At 41.2% G+C, this 23,905-nt stretch overlaps 1 protein-coding gene across 1 annotated transcript in view; it reads left to right on the forward strand.

Annotated features, from left to right (window-relative positions):
- The first annotated feature begins 2,243 nt into the window (after positions 1–2,243).
- The window catches only part of ITPRID1 (ITPR interacting domain containing 1), a 44,662-nt gene continuing 23,000 nt past the window's right edge, over positions 2,244–23,905 (forward strand). Inside the window, 7 exon segments of the mRNA XM_075143036.1 lie at positions 2,244–2,331; positions 9,733–9,776; positions 13,152–13,202; positions 14,026–14,112; positions 14,707–14,909; positions 20,897–21,474; positions 23,606–23,660. Coding sequence (XP_074999137.1) covers positions 13,171–13,202; positions 14,026–14,112; positions 14,707–14,909; positions 20,897–21,474; positions 23,606–23,660 — 955 coding nt within the window. The 5' untranslated portion in view covers positions 2,244–2,331; positions 9,733–9,776; positions 13,152–13,170.

Consider the following 23,905-nt stretch of genomic DNA (forward strand, 5'->3'; position numbering starts at 1 on the left):
GGCTCTATTTCATTGCCGGGCACTCCGAAAGGGTAGGAAAAGACTGAAGCATGTGCATATAAAGTCCAGTGGTGCTTACACAGGCACCACGAGGCTGGGGAAGTATTTCTGTGTTTAACACTCACCCCCTTCCCTGTCCCTCTCCCCAGCAGCACATTCACTGAAAGACCTGGCAGATTCTGTCCCGTCGATAGTTAACTTAGCATGAGGGTTACTGGAAATGCCTGAAATAATCCTCAGGGTACGTGAAGACCTTGGTCTGGTGATGTTGCTGTGCACCTCCAAAACTGGTCTCAAGGGTGCATATTACTGTGCTGCTACGGGGTCTGAGCAGGAGTTCAAGGAGTGTGCTGAGGTGGGAGAGCAGAGCAAAGAAGTAACCTAACCCTTTTGCAAAGTTCCCTGTTCTTTGCTCGCGGTGTTTGCTCAGGGACAGGACGGCAGTGGGCTTGAGCTCCCTGTGAGCACAGTGTTAGAAAATGCGTTCAGGGCTAGGCATGGCACCAGTTGCTTGCTTCAGAAGGAAGGGAAAAGGCAAACACATCTAGGGCTGATGCTTCTCTCGCTCGCAGATACCAGCAGGAAACAAATCCATTGCTGTGAGTGGGATTATATTGGTGCAAAGCTACTATTTTATGGACCCTTTGGTGGGCAACGGAAGGGTTGGTGATCCTAATTATCTCCCCATATCCACAGAGAATGGTGGTGTAAGGACAAAGGGAGATCTGGCTGCACCTTCCTTATCAAAGGAAAGCTGCTTAGATGGTGCTGGTGCCCTGTCACCAGCTGTGGGCCACTGTCCTGAAGTGGGGAGTCAAGAGGAGTATCCTGGAATGATGTAGTTGCCCTGGCCTCGTCAGGGATAGGCCTAGTCCGGTGCTAAGGGAGGAAACAATGTTTTTGCCAAATGTCTGATCTACTGTTCTGGTTAATGGGTGCCTAAGATCCCTTGGAAAGAAAACCCTTGATTCATGGATGTGGGCTAACTATTTGGATCCAGTTCTTTTTTCACTCAAACTGATGGCAATTTGGCCATTTCTATCCATAGAAGCAGGGTCGTACCATTTGTATTCCATGTCACTTGAAATAAAAATGATGTGTGACTATATATCTGGCAGAGCTTAAAGCAATAAAAAAGAATTACTGACAATCTAGCAATCTAATAGACAAACAATCATCTGCAATTTGTTTTAGGGAAACAAGACAATTTCCCTCTTTGCTATTAACTGTTCTGTGCTGGTTCCCACTAGGTCTACTTAGGGTACTGTTCATCTTGCTCATTTAACTGGGTTTTGTATAAAATTAAAGTACTTTATATAGTACTTCTGCAGAATGAAGAGGACACTCAGCTAGATAAAAACTGTTGCATAAAAGCCCAGCAATCGTAAGATTTGGCCGCTTCCTATTCCATTCCAGTGTTTGTGGAAATCACTTATTCCAGATTACCAACATATTGATTCAGCTCTAGTTCTCCAGGGGGAAAAAGCTGGAAAGCTAAATGATTACCATACTTATCCGTTAGCTATTTCACACTAGGTAGCACAAGAGATGCCATTTGTTCTGCAGATGTGTGTGATTCTGCCTCTTCCTTCTTCATCTGAAATGCAACATCCCTCACCCTTGTTCTCTTGGTACCAAGTGCAGACCCAAAGCTGGTGGTTGTTTTACTTGTGATCAGTCATGAGGAATAACCTGGGACACTCTGTGGCCAGAATATCAAGTTGGGTGACCTTCACCGCTCCTGGTTGTTTGCAATGCAAATGGGAGGCTTTGTCTCACATAGTGCCATATCCATGGTAACCAAATGAAGACAAGTTTGCATTACTTCCTTAGTAAAGTGTAATCCTTCCCCTGGTACATGTGCCAAAAAGACATACGGAGTTAAAGGGACAGCAATATATTTCTTGGAAATGGAAGCAACCAAAGCAACTTCTGGCTTTTTTTTTTTCTTTTTTTTTTTTTCTGTGTCAGTTATTTCTGTCCTCACTCCTCCACCCTCTCTTTCCTATCCTGTCTTTTTCTAGTGTTCCCATTGTTAAAAACTAGACTAGTCCTGATTTCTGCTTTCCCTTTGCCCAGAGGCTAAGCAAACAATCATCCCTCCGAACTGTCAATTTAAACACCGCTTCTTGGCAAACAGCCTTTCCTTGCCCTTCCTGGTATCTTTGAAGAAAAAAAAAAAAAAGAGGGGGTGGGGGGTGGAAAGCCAAGCCAAGAATACCAGTTCTTGTCCTCCAGTTTTTCAGACTTTGGGTCTGTGGCAGAGCAGAGGCACAGATGCACCAGCCTGGAACTATTCCATTATATTAACCGCTGGATCAAGCCATACAGGTTGGACCTTATCAACTTTTTTCATTGTAGTCATTACAGAGTTTAGAAAGCTTTTTTTTTTCCTCTTCCTATCTGCAAGATATAATGTGAGAAATAATAATCTTTTTAAAAATTATTATTTCTCATTTTAATTCCAGGTAAAAGACCTTAATTCCAGCTTTAAAGAGCTTTGATTTTTTCATAGCTTCATAGACTGTCTCTTTTGACGAGCCAGGGGATGTTTTTTAGCAAAGAGACCAGGCTCAAACTGAGTGTACCTCAAAATTATTGTTGCTGTTACTGTTTTCACTGTTGTTGTTTTGTTTCCTTGCTTGTGACAACCTGTGCACTGAATTTATGCACTTTCCCTTATTCATCTGGGAGGCCTAAAACACAACTCTCTCTTTCTTCAGCACAGTCTTATGCTGTTTCAAATGGAAACATCTTTAGGTATTGTCATCTAGCATTATCTGTTATGTTTCTTTTCAATTAAGAGTGAGCTCACATTGTGATTAAAATGCAGCATGATGATACCATCAGCTTCCAATTTGGTTATTCACAGTGGGCAACACTAATTGTCTCAACCAGCCCTAGGACTTCTACTTTGAAAAGAGCAGAACAAGTTGATATTGTGGCCTCCGAGCAGAAATTTTACCAAAGGCTTCACACAGATAGAAACCTACCCAAATTTATATTTACCAGCATATGAGAAGGCTTGAAGTGTTATTACAAACTTTCACTACCTAGCACGCTTCCAGAAAAGCTTCATTCTCTGGAGTCACTTCAATTCTGAGTTTTCACATGGATGTTCCAGGGGTGCTTTGAATATCAAACCAAGTGTCCTTCATTTCATTCAATGCAAATGGCAGGCATGCTGAAGAGACAAAATAAATGAGTATCTTCCTACAGTAGCTAGGATTTCAGCATGCTTAACCACTCACAGGTTGATGGGCAGGGAAAGGGGACCCTCAACTTCATTTAGCTGCCCAAAGTCAGGGACTAAAACTGAAGACTGAAAAGGTTTTTGTCATCTCCTTTTGCTTCTAGTAAGACAGAGAGAAAACAAGAGTCCTCAGTCTTCAAGCAGTGGTTTGTCCAAGTAAATGGCGACTGAAAAGAGTGAATACTACAGACCAGAAATTATGATTGTTCCTGCTTGAGGGCACTGTGCTAGCTGCATCTTTCTCTTGTTTACTGGAGCAGAGATGGGTAGATAGTTACCATGAGTTTTCTCCCTGATGGAGCTGCCATAAAAAGGGTAGCTAAGCCAGAATGCCAAACACAACTGTGTCACATAAATGACTCCACAGTAATAGTGTGAAGGATCTTCTTTGTTGTTTTCCTCTCATTCTTTTCTTTTTTTAATGGTTACCTAAATGCAACGATTGATTCAGAAACTATATATATATGAGTTCATAGAATTGATAATAGAAAAACTTCTCATCCTAGTTATGGGATCTGAGAAAAACATGTATTTGTTTTTTCTCCATTCTGTATTGCAAAAGCATACTTAGTGTTCTGCTATCATGCCGAAACAGCCCAGTCACCACAAATATGCTCAAAAACTTTTCTGTATGGAAATGGAATGTCTTCGAAATTTAATGGCCTTCTTAAGTCAAAGTATCTGAGATTTGCTGCTATCTTCTAATTCATATCTGTATAACTACAAGTTTAGTTGCATATTTCTCAGTATTAAAATTAACCGTGTGCTGTCTACTCAAATATTGGTGCACCTGGATATGGAGATGTTTGCATTCATAAACGTCTAAAGAAAGTGGATAAATATTAACCAAGTGTGATTGAGTAATCACCTGACAAATGGAAAGGGAAGAGTAATATTAACAGCTCTATCCGGTAGGTATCATACAGTGTGAGGAATATGGTGTGAAGCTGATGAAGTTCAAGATCCTGTTTCAGTGAAACAAACACACTTTACTGTAGTTGGTGGCAAAGAGAATGGTTCTGTTAAATGCTGGCAGCTGAAGTGAGACAAATCTGTCTGGGAACCTGCCATAAACTGTTTATGTGTTTTTCAATTTTCAGAAACTTTTCATTTCTTGCATTCTGTAGTAATGATCTGGTATAAATTTCTCGCTGATGCAGAGTTCTCAATTTCTACCTTGAAACCTCCTTGGAGGGGAGGGGGAGAGAAAAAAAAAAAAAAGAGATTTCCAAGATGTTCTCAGTGTGTTATCAAATGAACAAAACACACAGAACATGGAAACCAGCCAGTCATTCATTCCATCAACAGATTTGCAGAGCTAAATTTGCTTCTGGAGAGCAGTTAGAAATTAAAACACACAGATGATGAGTGGTGCTGGCACCCAAACTGTGATCAAGAGGACACTCTTGTCTGAAAAGATGTACCCTATCAGATTAATCATTATGTGTTAATTAATGTGAAATCAAAAGGATGTCTTCTGCTGTCTATGCACAGGAAATTAATGGCGATAACCCTAATTAAATGTAATGGAAGTTACCTCTGTACTTCCCACATCTGGGGCCAAACCCTTTATTGCCCTTCATGTTGTGTCATTTACAGTTCAGTCCCATTGTAGCACCTTACCCTCATTGTGCCCTGCTGTAAATGGCTGTGCAAGTCATCAGGCAATGGAGAATCAGGCCGGTGGATTACTCAGCTAGGAAATGAGCTAATTTCAATTAGGCTAGCTCTAAACTTTGACTTCTATCCCTAAAAAGGTGTGTCACTGCATCTTCTCTGCTGTGAGTCATCCTAACATGAAAAAATGGTCCTTCGGCTTCACTCTCACTCTTTCCTTCCCAGAAATACTACTGTCCTTTCTTTGACCTCCTTCTGCTGCACAGGCATTTCTCCTGGCAACTTCTCTGACAGATGGGAGGATCCATTTTTCCTTGCAGTTTTTTTCTCTGACCAGATGCGGTGACAGATATTTTCTCACCATTGTACAGCAAGTAGACAAGACTCTGGACTCCCTCTGCCAAAGGACTCGGAAACACAGTTCATGCTGTATATCCCACGCTCTGGACAAAGGCGATTGCTAGCCCGTTCTTTCAGTCTTTTACTCATGGATTTTTATTAGTCTCAAGGTCTCCTAAAAGGTAATAATAGAAAAGAAATCAGTGGGTGTACCAACCCAATGACCGATTACTAACTACAACTAAAAGTCTAAGTGATTTCAAAGAATGTCAAGTATCCTGGTTTATTTGTCCCGAGAACATTCACAAAAGGGGCAGGAAAGCAATTTTTTTCCCACCCCAATCGTTGGTAGTTGGCTTTGTAAAATCTTTTGTCTCTGGTGTCACATCTGGGCTGTTGTATGTGACTATGGCAGACCTAGACATTGCTCCTTTGGGTTTTCAAGTCAGGAGTCACAAAACCACTTCTCTTAGCTGCAGTTCACCTTGGTGGACCGGCTTTTTGCTCAGGAAGTGGTGGCAGTGTCCCAGGTGATGCAGGTCAAGTATCTCAGCAAAGCTAAGCGGAGACATCTCTTCAGTGGCTGCTGAGCTGTGCCTACCTTGAACCAACGCTCTCAGGGTCAGACAGAAAGCCTCCCAAATTCAGTAAATAAAACAGCATTTAATAGGTGTTTCCTTTCAATGCCATGTCCACTGATACCGAACCACTTAAAAGCTGCTCTTGTGGGGCTTAATCCATTTTTCTTTCTGGATGTCTTTGACACAGCCTGGTTTCTGTCTCTCATCATATGCACCTCCTTCTCCCTACCCCTTCTCACCATCTCAGGAACCTTGATGTGATTAATAATTGCATTGATGTCTGTGAGAACATTGCCTTATTGGTTTGCTGGAGCAGTTTTCACAGTCTGAGGGGTAGCAGCTGGACAGCTATGTCAGTGGCATGTTTTGGTTGCAAATGCATCTGAACGTGTGGGAAAAGGTTAATTTCTGAAAGATATGGGAATTGACAGGGAACAAGATGCCCCAGCACTAGTCATTGCAGAGGACTTTGAAATTTCTGTTACAGTGATACTGAAAAGAAGAAAAAGAGCACGTTATTACACTGATCAGGGTACAAGGTCCTGTGGCCAAAAATCTTACAATTCAAATGGATACCATCGGAAAGAGGCAGTATTATTTGCATTGCGCATAGGAAACTGAAGTGCAAAAGAAAGAGGAGACTTGCCCATTCAAGAAGGAACCCATGTTTCCAGAGTACCAGCCCAGGGGTTCAGCCTCAGAAAACAGCATCCCACCGTATGATCAACAATAGAGCTCTCTATTGACTGATAGGTTCTAAAATCGCTGCTGAAGCTTTACAATAAATAAGGGCGGGGAATCTTTTTCTTTAGTTTTTAGACTTGCTTTGTGAGATGGCATCAGATCCAGGCCAATGGATCGGCCATAGCTTTGAGATGGACAAGGGAGGGATTCTGTTGTGCAGCAGAGCATCATGGACTTACCTAGATGAAGGCTGTCCACTATTAAAAGTGGTAGACCATCCTTTTCCTACAACACTGCTTGGTAAGACTGGAAAAAAGGATTCTGCAGATTCTCAGCTTCCCATGGTGACTGAGGACAATGTCAGGGGTTTTTTTATGTACTAGTGTGCTTATACTGGTGACGAAAATTCGCACTTTGCTCTTAGTCACTAACTCCATCTTCGCTGTTTTTGTCATTTTTTTGTTCTTGCCCAGAGAGGTTCTGGTGGAATCTGTGCACCTGTTTGTATTTCCTATTGAAATGTTAAATACGCACAAATCTATTGTTTACCCAGGCCAGTCTGTAAGTACCAGATACTTAAATTGATACTCAGTGTAACTCTTGTGGTTGCCGTTTGCCGTCTTTCTCTTCGTTGGATGGGAAAAAATCACCATGTGTTGCAAAATCACCATGTGTTGCAAAACTTTCCCTTTGTTCTACTGTTCTCAATTCTGCCTGGGTGAATGTGCTACTTGTCAGGGTATGTCACCTAACACCTGGGATCGTCTCACTAGCCATCTCAGAGCTCTGTGTTTAGGCCAAGGCTAGGCTGCTTCTTCCGTCAGTGGAGAAAAGTACCTCCAAACAGCTCCTCGTCTCTTCCTCCTAACGCAGGTGAACTGCTGTGGAGGTGCCTTACTCTTTCTGTTGACCATAAAGGGAGCCTAAAAGGCTGGTTTGGAGAAAACATGCTGGCTTACTGGGAGATCTTAATCTCCAGTGCACCAGTAATGAGCTTTCAGGGTTCAGCTAGGCAGAGATTGACAACTCTGTTGCTCTGTAGTTTAACAAAAACCAGAATAACCTTGCAAATCCATATATACTGTGTTTTACATGTCAAATTTAAATCTCTAAAGACTTGAGTGTAAAGACTTCTGATTGCTGCAGTCTTTCCATGTCTTTTCACTGTGTTAATGAGAGTTGCACCATTGAATCCAGGAGGCGATAACGCAACAAAACCGCCTCCCGCTTTGTCTTATGTCTGGCTGAGCCATGTTGCTGATTGGCACTTCCCTCCCTCCTCTGTCATGGAGAGCAAGGCAGCTCCTTAACTGATGGTCTCAGTGGCTTTGCTTGAACCTATAGGGAACGAAGCCTGCCCATAGCATTTTTCAGCAATGAGTTAAATACTTCTGAGCCATCTTTGCTTACGTTCAGGTTGAAAAACTGAATGGAAAGGCAGGAGAGCTGGGATCTGTTCCTGGCTCTGCTGGAGGCTTCCTGCATGCTTGGTAAAAAGGAAGAGATAATCCTCCTTCCACACAAGAGTGGACTGTCTCCCCCATTTCAAGCTATGCAGGAACTGTGCATCGGGATGCATTCATGCAGAATCAGAAAAGCTAGTTTTCCATTTTCATTAGGACTGCTAGATACTTCCAGAATATGGACGACTGGCAGATGATAGAGACGAATAATTCAGGATTTTATTTTGCTTTCCAAATTTGGTTTAAAAAGCCCTCAGATTACTAAAGGAAATTACTAGACCCTTCTCCCGATATTTCTCATGCATTCCAGGATTCACCAAAAATGAAGCCGTACAATAGGGTGTTTAATTGTTATAAACTGATCTGGCAATACTTTACCTAAGAGCTCTACTTTTATTTTTAGAAGACTTTAAAGAAAAAATTATTCATCACTGATTGAATTCTTGTGTTTTGTAAGTTTGGGTCACATTATTACTTAATTATTTGTTGCCTGATTTCTCCAATAGGAAATATAATGTCTCTAATATTGAAGTTTCCGGTAGGAAAATTGTGACCCCTGAAAATTCATAACAAAATATTTTGCTTTGTCTGATTTCAACCAGAGAATGAGCTTTTTATTTTGTTGAACTACATCAAAATCCTCTTTCACAACTATTCAGTCTGAAATGACATGTCTTGCTTACTACCCAGTGCCTCATGAGAAATGTATCTCAGTGCTCTTTTCATTTCCAGGGTATTCTTTGAAGGATAGCATTTCCCATCATGTGTCTGGATAGCTTTCTGATCAAACTATCTGCTACATCATGGGAATTTCACAATGCTGTGTGCCCCAAGGGAGTTGTAGCCTGCCGCATGAGCATGATTTATGGCTCAAACTGTGGTTACAAATACCTACAACTCCGTGAGGCGATGTGCTACTACAGGGAAATATAGTTTAACCTTGGACTTACTTAAACTTGAATGTATTTTGTTCACAAAAATTCTGATTTTTTTAACTTTTTGTCCTTCTTCAAGATAAAAATAAAGTCTGAAAGACTGGTATTTCCCATGAACCTTTCAGTATGACTTCATGCATTCACTGCTTAATCAAATGCAGCTGAAGTGTATTTGGTTAGAGGCAGGGTTGTGCCAGAGAAGCAAAAAGAAAAAGACACAGCCTTAGGAATGATCGTGACACAGCCTTGGAAGTATCGTGAGGAGCAAAAAAATAGCAGTAATCTTATGTAACAGTCGTAGCAGCATTTTCCAGTAGCAGGGTAAGCCCAAGTCAGCCAAACTCATGCATTGCAGGGCTGGCGATTATTACTGGTGTCATTAATAATTACCATGTCACCATGCAGACACGGATCAGATGAGAGCTATAATACAGCCGTCTCTTATGTGATGCACTGAAAAGGCTTTTGCTTCCATTCTTCTCACTTCTGCCCCAGACAAGTTGATTTAATTAGATTCTTAGTAAAATTTAAGTTCAGAAGTGACAGACTTGCTCATGCAGAATGCTAAAATTTCATGGTCTTTGCCTTAAGCATAAACTCAAGAATTGAATCTCAACACTTAATGGAGGCTGATGTAGGTTGAGGGGAAAGTAGGTGATGTTCACAGGCAGGAAAGAGGATGAGCCTAAGGCTCTGGTTTTCTACCAGCCATCCCCACTCAGCTCATCCATGCCCTGAGTGCCCTGTGCTGTGCCTGCCCATCGGACCACCTCCCCGACCTCGTCTCTTCTCAGGAGAGAGCAGCTGTTCTTTTGGGGGATTTAATTTCTTTGTCTTTTTTAATGGTTTTTATCTTTCAGTCTATCTACAAGTGGGGATAAGCTGCAAGGCCAAGACCAGGCAGGTAAGACAGAACATCATTTGTCATTTCTACTAACGATTGCTTAACTATAAAATATCAAGCACCACAGACCTTGGGGGGGGGGGCTATTGGGAAAATGTGATATTCGTGGATAAGCTGTGTATTTTTTCCTCCATTTGGAGTTGTAATGAGAAGATTCTCTCTTGAGGTCTTCAAAAGAAAAGTCTTAGGCTCAACTTCTCCACTGGCATGATTTGATTTTCTTCTACTGAAGGAGTGGAGGAAGGTGGGTATGCACAGTGGTCTGGAAGTCATGGTACAAGAGTTTCAGGTGACTGAAATTCTGCCAGACCTGAATGCAAAACTTCTCGCTTGTTCTCACCTACTTTCCTGTTCTGATTAATGTGGTGAAATCAGAGACTATTTTTTTTAGGAAAGGAGCCAGAAGCCCAAATCACCTCACAGCTCCTCATATATTCCTGAAAATGTCCACATTTTTTTAGTGCTTTTGGAAGCCCAAAATATTATGTATCAGTGCTTCCATATCTACACTTTCTGTTTACTGGGTTCACAAGTAGAAGATGCAGTTCAACAATATGTGGTTTAATCTTGTCTCCTGTTAATCAGAGATTACTGAGGCTAAAATGCCTTATCTTCCCTCAAGTATCAGAGGCCACATTTTGCTTAGCAAAATATATTATTCATAAGTAAAGATATGCTTTGATGTGCAGTAAACAGAGCACCAATTAGCACCACAGTTGGTTTACAAAGTATTTTTTGTTTGTTTGTTTGTTTGTTTTCATAAGGTTTTCAGACAGATTTCTAAAGGGCATTATTTCCCCCAAAGTATCTTCCAGTTTGGTAATGAGATTCAGTGTTTCTTGTGTCAGGAACAAAACACTTACACAGATCAGGAAATGTAAATACCGTACCCTACCCATTACTATTTCTGTGACTTCTTAAATATGGAGAAAACAAACACTAATATTTCAAAATGTCAAGCTCTCTAATGGGGAACCTCTCACGAGAGTCTTCTCATTAGAGAAGGAAGTGGAGACTCTAGCCATGAGTGAAATTGCCCGTGTTGCACTACCTGGAGATGCAAAGTTTGTCTAAGTCACGAGGTGGACACGGGCTCCTGAGCAGTTTACTATCACTTAACAAGTTGGATGGCTTAGCCTTGGAAACAGTACGTTGGCATGTTCTTGACCCAGAGCAATACAGGACAATTCAACTTACTTTAACCTACAACAAAAGGTAGTTAAGGTGTCACACCCTGGTTTGAGAGTACAGCCACACCAGCTACTGCCTCTTACCCAACTTGCGGTAACATATCAAGTTCTACCCATTTGATTTTTTGGTGACCTACTGCTTCCTACACCTCCTACAAACACCAGGTTTCTCATCATTAAATTGTTTACTTAACACCCTGGCCAGTGTTTCACAGTGCTAGGTTTTTAATTTGGCAGCACTTGTGTTCATTCAGTCCTGACAATACGAGATATTGAGGAAATCACAGCAGCAGCCAGTTTGTGGTATAATGTTCTGTTGCAGAGAAGAGTGCCTACGTGCTGCTAGGGAAAAATTGTATTAACTCTCACTTTCAGATCTTATTTTTTACATTCTCAAGCATTTTTATAGTGAATCTACAGCTTCTGTTGACACGTGAGTAGGAAATGGTATACAACAAGTAGCTGATTCTTATTCAAATTATACTCAGTTTGCTGCTAGAAAGTCTGGTTTATGTTACCACAGCAAATTACAGGATGTCAGTAACCTTTATGTTCTCAATTTGGATGGATATCCTTGCGCTGAGTAAGCCAGAAGGAACTTATGTTAGAATTTATGAGTGGAAGAATAATCCAGTAGAGAACATGAAAGGATGTTTTCTCCTTCTTTATTGACATAATTTTGTTAAATAGAAAAGAAAACTTTAAAAGTTAGACAAAAAATATTCATCTTGTGGAATGCAGAAGCATATCTACTGCTGCTCCTAGGCAAATGTTATGCCAGCTTTCAGAGGATGAACAAGTGTGTTATTTCAGTGTTAGGAGGGGAAGTGACAACTATAGGCACTGCGTATTTGCATCTGATTTATTCCCATTTCATCCTCATGAAATGATGAAATATGCACCTTACAGCTCATAAGTGTAGCAGACTTGGAGTCCAGTAAACAGTGTTACCAGTTCTTGGACAAATATTTTCTCCTCCAGAAACTCCTGCAAGTGTCCTGCGACTGTCTCACTCCTCTCAGACACATTTAGAGCATGATGCAAAGCCCAGAGAAATCAATATTCACAAATATTCACAAAATTTCCATGAATTACACTTGAAAAACTATTATACACAAAAAAGTTGTACCAGCATGTGCTGGAATGAGAATTTAAAATAATATATTTTAATTGTATTTTTTCACTAAAAAGGCAGGCATTAAAAGTTATTTTATTATCATATTTAGTCTATGTATATCTTCAATGGCTCTGCAGCAGATGGTGGAACCCAACTCATAGTGCTTACTTCTAAATAGCAGGGGCTTATAGTCTATTGCTACTAGTTTATGAAATGTAAAGGCACCTATTAGAAATAGTGTGGCCAGCAGGAGCAGGGAGGTGATCGTGCCCCTGTACTCGGCACTGGTGAAGCCGCACCTCGAATCCTGTGTTCAGTTTTGGGCCCCTCACTACAAGAAGGACATGGAGGTGCTGGAGCGTGTCCAGAGGAGGGCAACGAAGCTGGTGAAGGGCCTGGAGCACAAGTCTGATGAGGAGCGGCTGAAGGAACTGGGGTTGTTTAGCCTGGAGAAGAGGAGGCTGAGGGGAGACCTCATCGCGCTCTACAACTACCTGAAAGGAGGTTGTAGCGAGGTGGGTGTTGGTCTCTTCTCCCAAGTAACTGGCGATAGGACGAGAGGAAATGGCCTCAAGTTGCGCCAAGGGAGGTTTAGGCTGGACATTAGGAGAAATTTCTTTACTGAAAGAGTGGTCAGGCCTTGGAACAGGCTGCCCAGGGAAGTGGTGGAGTCACCATCCCTGGAAGTATTTAAAAGATGTGTAGATGAGGCGCTTAGGGACATGGTGTAGTGGGTATGGTGGTGTTGGGTTGACGGTTGGACTCGGTGATCTTAGAGGTCTTTTCCAACCTTAACGATTCTATGATTCTATGATTCTGTGATTCTATGATTCTATTTTCCCTTTCTTATTGACATGTGTTTCATTTACCTATGACTAACATACACTGTGAGTTGAGCTTCCCACAATGGTATTGTTCTGCGAATTTGCCACTTGAGCTAAAATGTTTCCTTATATAATCCAAGTAGTCTTTTGGTCTTTCCTCTAGTTTGACACATTTCGGTTTTGAGGGGGGAAAAAAGGTAAGAAGGTAAGAAAATAAATTATTTTTATTTCTTCTTGTTTGCAGTTTCCTTGACAGTACCAGAATGGTACAAATGACTGTGCAAAGCTACAGGAGGTAGGTGTCAGACACTGTAGAGATCTGTTATAAAATTTTTTTTCTTTCTTTTTCTTTTTGACAAAAGGAGGAATTTTAGTGTCTTTTTTTTTTTCTTCTTCTCTCAAACTGATAGCAACAGTGTTAGTTCAAAAATCTACATATCCTTCTAGGCCTGTTTAAGATGTGAGCTGATGGATAACCTGCAACGATAAAAAAAAGGAACGATGCAATGCTTCCACTGTACATAAACATTTGCTACTGATCTTGATAGGTATGTATAGGTAAAGTTAAGCTTGGACATAACAAAACTGTGTCATCTTACCTATTGAGAAAGACTACCATGCTGCAGGATATTCGTTTTGCAGTGAGCGGGATCTGAAAAGCAGTTATTTCTCTGCAGATTAACGGAAACCAACACAAGGAGAAGCAAAGCACAGAATTGTTCTCAGGTGCCACTCCTGCTGCTGCAACTCATTGTGCCTTATCTCTCCAAAACTTTGTTAAGAGCAATTATATCTTTTGAAGTAGGTGGCTAGAGAAACCGTGCTCCCTAAAGGTTCCCCAAAGATTCACCATCTGTCAAAAGTGAGCCATTCTGCCACCTTTATAATTAGCATTTACTGGTACCTCACACCTACGTTCTCACACCTACTGTAACATACTGTTCTTGAGAATAAGCGTATTGCCACACTCTCATGCCGACTCTTCTTCTAAGGCATTGCTATTATGTATCGTTATAAACCAAGACAAAATGCAAATGTTTACTCTAGGAAAAAATCATAATGACATCCCAGAGGAGCACATGAGTAAACACATTTCATTGTTGCTTTTTTCCAACCAGGTCCCTGCAAGAGTTTTCAGAAAGTCCAGTTATGTCAAGATGCAAGAGTCTCGGCTCTTCCCACTCGCCCAGTGGTGCACCCCAGAGGTTAGTTATTTCCATGTATTTCCAGCTAAGAATTCAAGGTATTAGCCCACTTAGAGATCAACAAATGTGAGTACAATTTTGAATAAGCAGTTCAAGGTCTTAGTTTGTAAAAGGCATCTCCTCGTTTATTTTAACAAGATCAAAATGACCATCTTAGTAACAGGTGTCTGGTCTCAAATGCACTTCTACCAGTAAAAAAAAAAAAAAAACAAACCTCCCTGAAACTGCAATGGGCTTTGAAGCCACGGGAAGATAAAAGGCCGCGAGGTCTTATGGCAACTGCGGCATACCTTATCTGTATTGTGTCTAGAAAGAAGTGAGCCTGCAGAGCTGTGAACCTACACCTTTTATTAATGTTCCTTTTGCTAAGCTATCTAGATCCCATGCCACCAAATTCCTCTGGAGGAAGGAATGTGTGTTAATCTCTTAGCAATGTGACCAAAAATTACTACTTTCACTTAAGCAGTAGTCTCCACAAGAGGGGAGAAGAACGGAAGAGAATTATTTAACAAAAAGAAGACCATATAATAGCTACTGCAAGAGAAAAGTGTTACCAAGACAGTGGAGTAAATAATCCTGATGTTTTCATCACAGTATCACTGAATGGCTGGCACTCTGGGAAAAGGATCCAGTGGAGATTCTTCTTGATTTGGGGTTTGGCACAGAAGAACCTGATGTCTGCACTAAAATCCCTCCTCGGTTCCTCAGTGGTGCTTCTGTAGCAAAAGGGATCAACATACGAGTGTTTTTGGAAGCTCAGAAGCAGCGGATGGACATTGAGAGACCAAAGCTATATGGTAAGGAGAGACATTTTGGCAAAAGGAGGAATTCTAGTCAGGAGGTAAAATAAATAGCAGGGGGGACTGAGGGGGTAGGGAAGAAGAGGCTTACAAAAGAAAATGCATGAAAAAGGGACATGTATTCAGGAGACATTGAAGATCCTCATATACGCCTTTGTGGCAATGATGCTTCCTCATGTGACTGAAATACAGTTTACCTCTCCTCAGCTGTGGACTCTGATTTATGTGCTGGAGCTACCAGCTTGTGGCATTTTAAAACATAACTGCCCATCCCCTGTAAGACTTACCACACCACCATAGATTGCCATTGGTGTCGCAGAGGCTGCATAATTGAACATGGATCCATTGCCAGAGACACTTCACCGGCAACACGTACCCACCATCATTGGTGGTGTAAGCCAATACACAGGATTTTGAATTCAGCCAGGCCAGATGTGGGCTCGCATTCCCTTTTCCCCTTGGTGAGAGCAGGACCCCTCTCACAGGGAAATGTGGTGAGCAGATCATAGAATCATAGAATCATTAAGGTTGGAAAAGACCTCTAAGGTCATCGAATCCAACCATCAACTCAACACCACCACACCCACTAAACCATGTCCCTAAGCGCCTCATCTACACATCTTTTAAATACTTCCAGGGATGGTGACTCAATCACTTCCCTGGGCAGCCTGTCCAAGTTAAGACAAGGTCAAGACCTCTTAGACAAGGTCTTAACTTCCCATGACTAGAGCTGCCAGAGCTTGTGCATCAGACCTACAAATCCCTAACTAAAACCTAACAGTTTTGTGGTTCAAATATGCCCTAAGATGTAGATGAGGATCATATTTTAAGTACAATAAAATCGTACCATTTAAGGCACGCAGTCTTGATTTTTATTCATTTAGATGGTTATAGCTCTCATGTTGTGTATTTTGCTGTTGAGAAATGAATACAAGGTCCTCACTCTAAAGATACATCTGCATTAAAATAGCATTGTTAATTTGCTGGTATATCACCCATCTGAAAAGTCCAATTTTGACATCATTTCCCCTCAAGTTTGCTGCACAGGATAGCCAGATGGCTCTTGAAAGCTTCTGTTTACTTAAGATGCTCAGAGAAGCAGGATCTCTCGCATAGCCCATGTATTCCCGCTTAGAATTACACCAAGGAAGCAGTGTAGATGAAATGAAAATTGAAACAGAAATGTCAGAGCATTGTGGAAAATGTGTTTTTCTCTCTCTCTCCTCTCTTTTTTTATAGCAAGCCCCATGCACACATTTCAATATTTACAGCAAACTGACATATCAAACAGGTTTCTCAGCTCTCACTTTTTCTCTCTCTCTCTCTCTAACTCCTCAGAGAGAGATGGAGAGAGGGAACAGAGATAATCAGTATGAGTGGATGGTGGATGGAGGCCTCAGGGAAGAAGGTAGAGAACTAGGAGGGAATGAGAGCAGAGAAAGAGCCTGTGAGGAAAGGAAGTTGCACAGTGAAGGCAGGCAGTGATAAGCCAAGGTGTGAATTTAATGACTCGTCTTGCAGTCATCCTCAATGGGAGCACTCTTAGCACTGGCTTATCTGTACAGGGGAGTTGCTGTGAAGTAAGATAAGATTTAAATTTCTGTTTTGGTGGGTGTGATGTCCATCAAAACGTATTATCTGGCTTTTGAAGGTTTGGGAGGGGGTTTTCACACCATCTGCTTAGGCCTCCTAAGTATGTGCCTGGGCTGGGAACATTTAATCCAGAGAGGTGGGATTCATCCTACAGAGATACTTACCTCTTCTCTTTTCAATGACTACATGTTTTCTTAGTGCGATGATTAACCTCAGCCTGGTTCAACTGCACTAAATTATGGGCATTTAGCTGAAGCACCACCTCAAGGAGCTTAATCACTGTAGAGTCTTTCTATCTCCATAGCAAGCGGAGGGAGTCAGGCAACTCCTGCGGGTGATCATCCAGTCACCACTTAAAACACCTCTCAGAAGAAGCCAGTCTGTCTCAGTGACCATGTAGGTAATCTTGCACAAGTACCTTCCTACAGCTGGTGTTCCAGGAGAGGACTTAGAGCTAAAAAGGGGTGTATCAGGGTTAGTGTACAAACTCCTGAGGAATATCCTCAAATGGCATTTGTTTGCAAACTGTTTTTTTCCAATCTTGCCAGCCTTAGGTTGTCTAATGAATTTGCAGTGAGGTATAGCAAGAAGGAGGAAGGGCAAATTCATGTTTATTAGATTTGAAAATGGATTGCATCTCTAAGGCTGGACCTAATCTGTCTGCCTTCAGTACTAAAACTGCAGCCAAATTTTCAGGCACTTAGCGAGCCTGCTCTTCTAAAGCAGAAGCCTACATTCCCTGTAATGGCAATGAGGAGAATAGGTGCTTTGAAGGCCCCCAGAAGAAGACCCGGAAAAAGACCCTTCTCTGTAAATTAAGTAGAAGGTTCAGGTCTAGAGATGTTCCACAGCATTCACCTCTCCATGAACAATTTAGGGAACCTCAGACCCCCTACTGTTGGAGGACTGCTTCACCAGGGCATTAAAATGAAGGTGCCAAAATGAGGCAAACTGTGCACCACCTCTAGAGATTTCAAGACTGTATTGAACCACTGTTCCCAGAGACATACTGGATGAATTCTGTTATTGTCACCCTGTTTGGTTTATTATTACTGAACCATTTCAATGCAAATACAGTCTGAACCGTTCTCATTTGTCTCTAGCCATGCAAAAGGAAGAAATTGTTTAATCTGAGTTAGTGAATGCCTGAGAGGGTATCTCATTGTCAGTTTACTTTCTCCTATTCTCTGAATCACACAATCACAGAAAGTTAATTGATTTAGTATGACGTGTTACTCCGAGAAAGTGAGAGATAAGGAGAAGGATAGGTACAATATGGAAGACACCAAACCTGGAGAAAAAAAGGAGAGGGAGGTGAGAGAGACCAAGGACTTCCACAGCACAGTGATCCCTGTCCACTTTCACATTTCATCCATTTCCTAGTGCAGTCCTTTCCTGTTTCTGCTTGGCTCTTCCCTGCTTGTGATGAAAAAGTTTTCTAGATCTGCTTTATTGCTGATCTGACCTTTTAAAAAGCCTGTGGATTCTTATAGAGTTATTTTTTAATGTCTCCTTCCTTGGTGCTGGTTTCACAGCATTGCCAGAGAGAGTTTTCAAAAGCTTCGGTTCACAAAAATAAGGTGTATTTTCAAAAATGTCAGTCACCTCTTTGGTTTCTCAGCCAGATCCAAAAGAAAAGCTTATCCCCATCATTCGCCAGTGGTGAAAATTTTACTGACCTCATTGGAAGTGATATTTGACTTCCTAACTGAAGAAATAAAGTCACTTGACAATTGGAAGTTATGTTAAGTGAAAAGCAATTCTATTTCTGAGTATGTTGATCCCCAAATTCTTTGAAAACTTCAAGTTTCTGAACACCTAAGTTCAGAAATGTTGAAATGTTTCAATCTGATGCTTAATAATAAAAAAAACCCCACACCACATTTCAGTACCACTTTTCCCTACCACCATATCTAAATCTACTTGGGATTTAGTGTCTTATTTCTGTGGAATTTTCACATTCATTTCTGTCTGCCTCAGCTGCTGCAAACCCCTCACTGGAGCTGTAGTTCAAGTCTCACTCTCCTCTGTGAGATGAGTGTGTTAGGTAGACACCATTTCCCATGATACATGGTTGTCCTGTGACCACCACAGGTCAGCTAGGAGAGAGGAGATATATGTCAGCCAGTAAATCCACCACTAGAAGAGAAATGAAATGTAAATTGCTAAATGCATTCTCTGAAGTACAGATTTGATTCAAGCAAAGGCAGTGTTGCCAAGACTCAAGTTGAAACAATCTAAAAAAAGGAAAATATTTGAATATATGACAAAGGAGACAATGCTGAAATTTCATTTTTACTTTTCCTGAGAAAAACTGAGCAATTTCAGATGTCTTGGTTTCCCCACTGAAAACTTTGATTTTTTTCCAAATTCTGCCATTTGCTGTGAAAAAAAGATGTTGATTGAAAATTTTTTGCTGGTTCTGGAAATGTTCTGCATTCCTTCATTCCACTGTGGGCTTAATGAAGACTTTCCAAATCTTTCATGTAGATAACTATGTCGGCCTATGTAATACCAGATTTAAGGAAGGAGGAAAAAAACTGTGAGCTTCCCCTCCTAAATTATAAAACGGTTGATCATAAAGTCATTAGAAGCCCTATAAAAGATACAGATTCTATTGAAGATTCATTGATCTTGTTTACAGCATGGCCATTTGCTGTTTTGGCTGAAGTTTCTATTGAAAATGAATCCGTGTTTATGTCCTTTAATATCTCATCTGTGCTACAGATTTAGACTATTTTGCAGCAGGCTGCAGGGACTAAAGAGATCTTATTAACCTCTTGCCTATTTGAGGCGTGATCCTTGGGGAGCACCCCTAGAAACTGAAGGGACTGCTTGCCTGGAGAGAAATAGTCCATGAAGCAAGGCTGTCCCTGACATAATTTTTTAATGACCTGTGTATTTTTTACATTGCACATGAGTAAGGGGATTTTTTATGTTGTTCGTTTAACATTTCTCTTGTTGTTTGATTTGTTCTTTAGGTGTCCCAAGCTCTTTGAAATAATTTACAAAAGCTAAGCAGTGTGTAAAAACTATTTCAAATTGCAGCAAGTTTGGTTCTTGTTCAAATCAGAAGAAGGACTGGACTGCTGTGCCACTGTCAGTCAAAGATTAGGACTTGGCATTTTTATGGCCTGATGTAGTAGGAGCCAGATGAAATACTGAGGATAAAATGTGCTTTACATGGAGAGCATGTGATAGCACAGTGGATGTACAAAACCAAAAATTATTTACTCTGACACCCCAAAGTTATGCAAATGGAAACTATGCAACACTCTGTAATGTGTGTACATATCAGATAACTCCTTTAAACAACATCAGGAGAAACCTTTGACCATGTCTTAAAAAGTGGCAGCAATGGCAATGTTTTCCTCCAGTGTTAAAAATCAGGCAATGTCTGGGGCAAAGAAAAAAAGTATTCTTGAGACATAGTAACTAGCAGGAATTATATGTCACGGTATTGGTCCCTGATGCAAAGGACCCACTCAGATCCATGTTAAATATCCCCTTGTTGTCTAATTGTCAGTGAAGCAGCATTACCAACAGCCTGCATGCGGACTGCATGCAGTAAATCTGGCTGCTCTCTAACAGAAATGGCAGCCAAGAAAGTTAGCATTTTGCCATCTACTGTCCTCAATGAATCTCTCAAGGAAGAGGAGTCCTGGTGACATATTCATTGCCTCAGGATAGGTACAGACAAAACGTGCAAGCACATGTGTTGTATTTCTTTGTATAAATAACTTCATAGTGTTGTAGTGATGGAAATCTCCAGGATCCCTTAGAGAAAACATTATCTGCTTCTCTTTAGATGTTATGCCATGGAAAAAATGACCCAGACATTACAGGAGGTTAGTACAATGAAAAAAATCTGGGAACTTTTTTACAACATCAGCTGTGAGTTTTTGGGGGATAAGTGTTTTGCTTTGTGCTGCTATGAAAACAAGAACATAGCTTCTGTGGTCAATTTTTATCAGTTAATGGCTATCTGAATTTTGCAGTTATCCTGGACAGCTGCCAGCTGTAAACATTTGAGATCAGATTTTAATACTTTATTCACACGAACTTTAATAAGTCCTCAAAAATGGCATCCAAGACTGGCCCAGCCTACCGGAGAATTTCAGGCTGGATTCTGTAACCTTTATTCACACAGAGCAGTATTCAGCCGCACTTGACCTAATGAATTCTATGTTGTAGGTTTGTCTAATATAAAGAACTATGCAATGACATCCGTATGTAGCCTGAATAGATCCTCTGGAAGCAAATGGAAAAATTTAGCCACTTCTGAATGATGTACTTAGTATGTTTCTTGGCAATGACAAGTTTGAATAATCGTTGTACCCGATTATTTCAAGTTATATTTTTAATAACCATGTTGCCTTCCATTCTGCAAGAACGCTTTCGACAGCTGGAAGTCCTTGACCACGTAACCAGTGCCCTCTCGTCTTTGCTGACCGATGTCAACACCCAACAGACCAAAGCACAGGACGCCGGTGGGGATAAGAGCGGTCTCTTGGATGCTGCAAAGAGCAAACCTGCAGTCACACAAGCAAAGCGGAGAAGAATAGGTCAGCTCCTGAAAAGGGCTTCTCAGCAGACAATGCTGCTGGCATCTGGGGAAGCCAACTTGCCCGGCAAGAAAGAGCAGCCTCGTACTTGTGCAGCTATTGCTGAGAGGGGAAGAGTCCAGGCGGGCTTTTCTGCACATGTTACGTTGGGCTGTCTGACCCAGGAGCAAACCCCCAGAGGCAAAGGTGCCTCGGCACATCCCACATCCCAGTGTCCACTGACTCCATTGGGGAAAACCTGGGCTTCATCACACCTAGTTGCAAAACAGCCCCATCTTTCTCCTGCACGTGAGGTGCCTGCCAAAGACATGCCAAGAAAGGAGCCACCTTTGCTTGTGGCCCACACGCTCAGAAAAGTGGCTGACCTAAACCTCAAGCTGCCAGACTCATCTGAAATGGAAGAGGTGAGGTGGATTTTTGGGTATTGCTTACTAGCAATGTATCTCCACCCATATTTATGGTACAGGTTTGGATTCTCTTTTTCAGGATGGAAGCTAGAGTAAATTACTTCAAACACCATGCGACAGTATTATGGGGAAAAACAGTAGGATTTACACTCCTCATTGGGGTTTTGATTATTTTAAATTGTCTTTGTGTTAGGATACAGTCAAAGAAGTTGGCACAGAAATTACTGAGGTAGGATTCATTCAGCCAGTATGATAGTGTAAGATGCTAAGGTGTTTTATGCAGTGCTAGATTTGTTTTTTGTTTTAATAGAAGGAAGTTGCAGGAACACTAATACATATGGTAAAGGATATTTTTACAGATCCAGTCATTAACCAGGGTTGGGTTTTTTTCCTATCTTTTTTTTCCCCTGAGCTCGTTTTCTGGTCTGCTCTTTCAGAAGGTTGCATCACAAAATTAGCCTTGGTTTTATAGCAATGTTTGAAATATTTTATCGCCCTGTAAGCTGAGCATCCTAAAACAAGACTAACTCAGACGAGCAGCTTGTTCTCATATCCAGTGTGCAAAGTCCATGATACTCAGCTATCTACATGTTTTAGCAACAGTGGGTTGTCAGTGGGGATTCAACATGAAGTAGCAGAGACCAGGATACTTGTCCCCTTCTTACATCTAAAGGAGTTGTGTGAGCAGCAGTATTTCTGGCCATACTACTGCAGAAAAAGGGCTATGGTAGGATGCTCTCCAATCATACAGACTCCACTGGGATGCCGACAGGAATACTTTTCCCTTTCCAGCCATCCTTCAAGAATGAGGAAAAGAAAGGAGTCCAAAAATTAGGCTGTGCTGTAAGAATCAAAGAAAGGAGGAGGAATGGGATGGTTGTCAGCCCCCTGAAGACATATGGAGCATGGGAGGGAGGGAAGGAGGGATAAGTGAGTGGCTGGAAAAGGTGGAAGGCTTAAAAAAGTTTTCCAGTTTTTAAAGCATTGGAAAAGGTCAGGTTAAGGTGGTGGCATTTGTATCGAGGAAAAGGTATTTATTTTTTCAAGTCCTTCCGAAAGTGTATTTTTCTGTGAAAGGTTTTGTATCAGCAGAGCTGACTCAAGAATCAGAGCATGGGCCTGATTATCAGCCTCAGTGGGGAACAGGATGTCTTTTGGAGATCTCCGGCACAGTAAATTTATAGTCCCAAAGCAGCCCATATGTCTTTGTAAAGCACTTAGTATGCTGGACTTGCAGCTCTGTGACTAGAGGCTCACACAAAAGTGAGGACATTGACAGAGCAGTAAATGCAGATGATTGTAAACTCCCCAGTTTGATGTCTAATTTGGTAAATGTTGTATGTTCAAATTAGACAGGGTATATATTGTTTAATTTCTGAGTATTCTCTACCACATCATTAAATTCATGCTGGAAGAACCATGTACTGGCTGAAACCACCAGGCCACCTAAATCGTTAGTCTGGCAATGGCCAGTAGCAGATTTATGGGGAACAGAGTAAGTGTCACATATAGAGCAATCCTTCTCTTGTATTCTAGGCTTTGACAATGTGGGGCTTAGAGGTCTCTTGAGCTACAGATTGCATGGAGGACACATCCAACATGCATGTTCATGTGTTACTTGTATCTAATATACCCCTTTTTCTATAAAGTTTTTTTCTGAAGGAATTTATGCAGCATCATGGTATGATGTTCCCCTTGGTACTATGAAAAAGTCAAATGGGTCTTCATTCCTAGAGGAAAAAAAATTCTGACCCTACATACAAGAATTTGCCTCCATATGGTTACGTTTCCTTGGGTTTCTTCTACTAAGTCATTTTTTTTTTCCTAGGGACATTACTCTGAGGCTGTTCAAACAAGATTGTTAGTGTATTTACAGGTTGGGAAACTTTATATATTGATTACTTTGAGCAAGGCTTGGAAAGGTTCTGAGACTAGAGCTTGGTTTATGACAAGAACAAATATTTTAAAAAGGAGACAAGCAAAAAGGAACCATCTGAAATATTTTATGTTTTCAATTTTAAATGTCCAGGGTTTTTTTTTTGGTTTTGTTCCTAACGCCCTCATAATAAGCTGTACATTCATGATCATTACCATCAATAAGAATTTTTCCTCCTTTCTTCCTTTTCAGATTCAGAGTTTTGAGGATGAAACTCCATATGGAAATGCTCCTGACACCACTTCAGGTGAGTGTTAAGAAACAGACAATTTGCCAGTTTTTAAAACACTGTTCCCATGTAGCTGCTTCTAAAGCTTATCCTAACAATATGTTTTCCCTCTTTGCTCCCATCACCTTTGGCATTTAGATGCATTATTCTAGACTTGGCAGCCTAGATGGTATGTCTTATAAATCATAGAGCTGGAAATTATACTCAGCTCATCAGGGAGACACAATGAGTGCCCATGAAGAGGGTACCTGGCATGCACAGCT

This window comes from Calonectris borealis, chromosome 2, assembly GCF_964195595.1.
Source record: "Calonectris borealis chromosome 2, bCalBor7.hap1.2, whole genome shotgun sequence".
NCBI classification, from domain to species: Eukaryota; Metazoa; Chordata; class Aves; order Procellariiformes; family Procellariidae; genus Calonectris; species Calonectris borealis.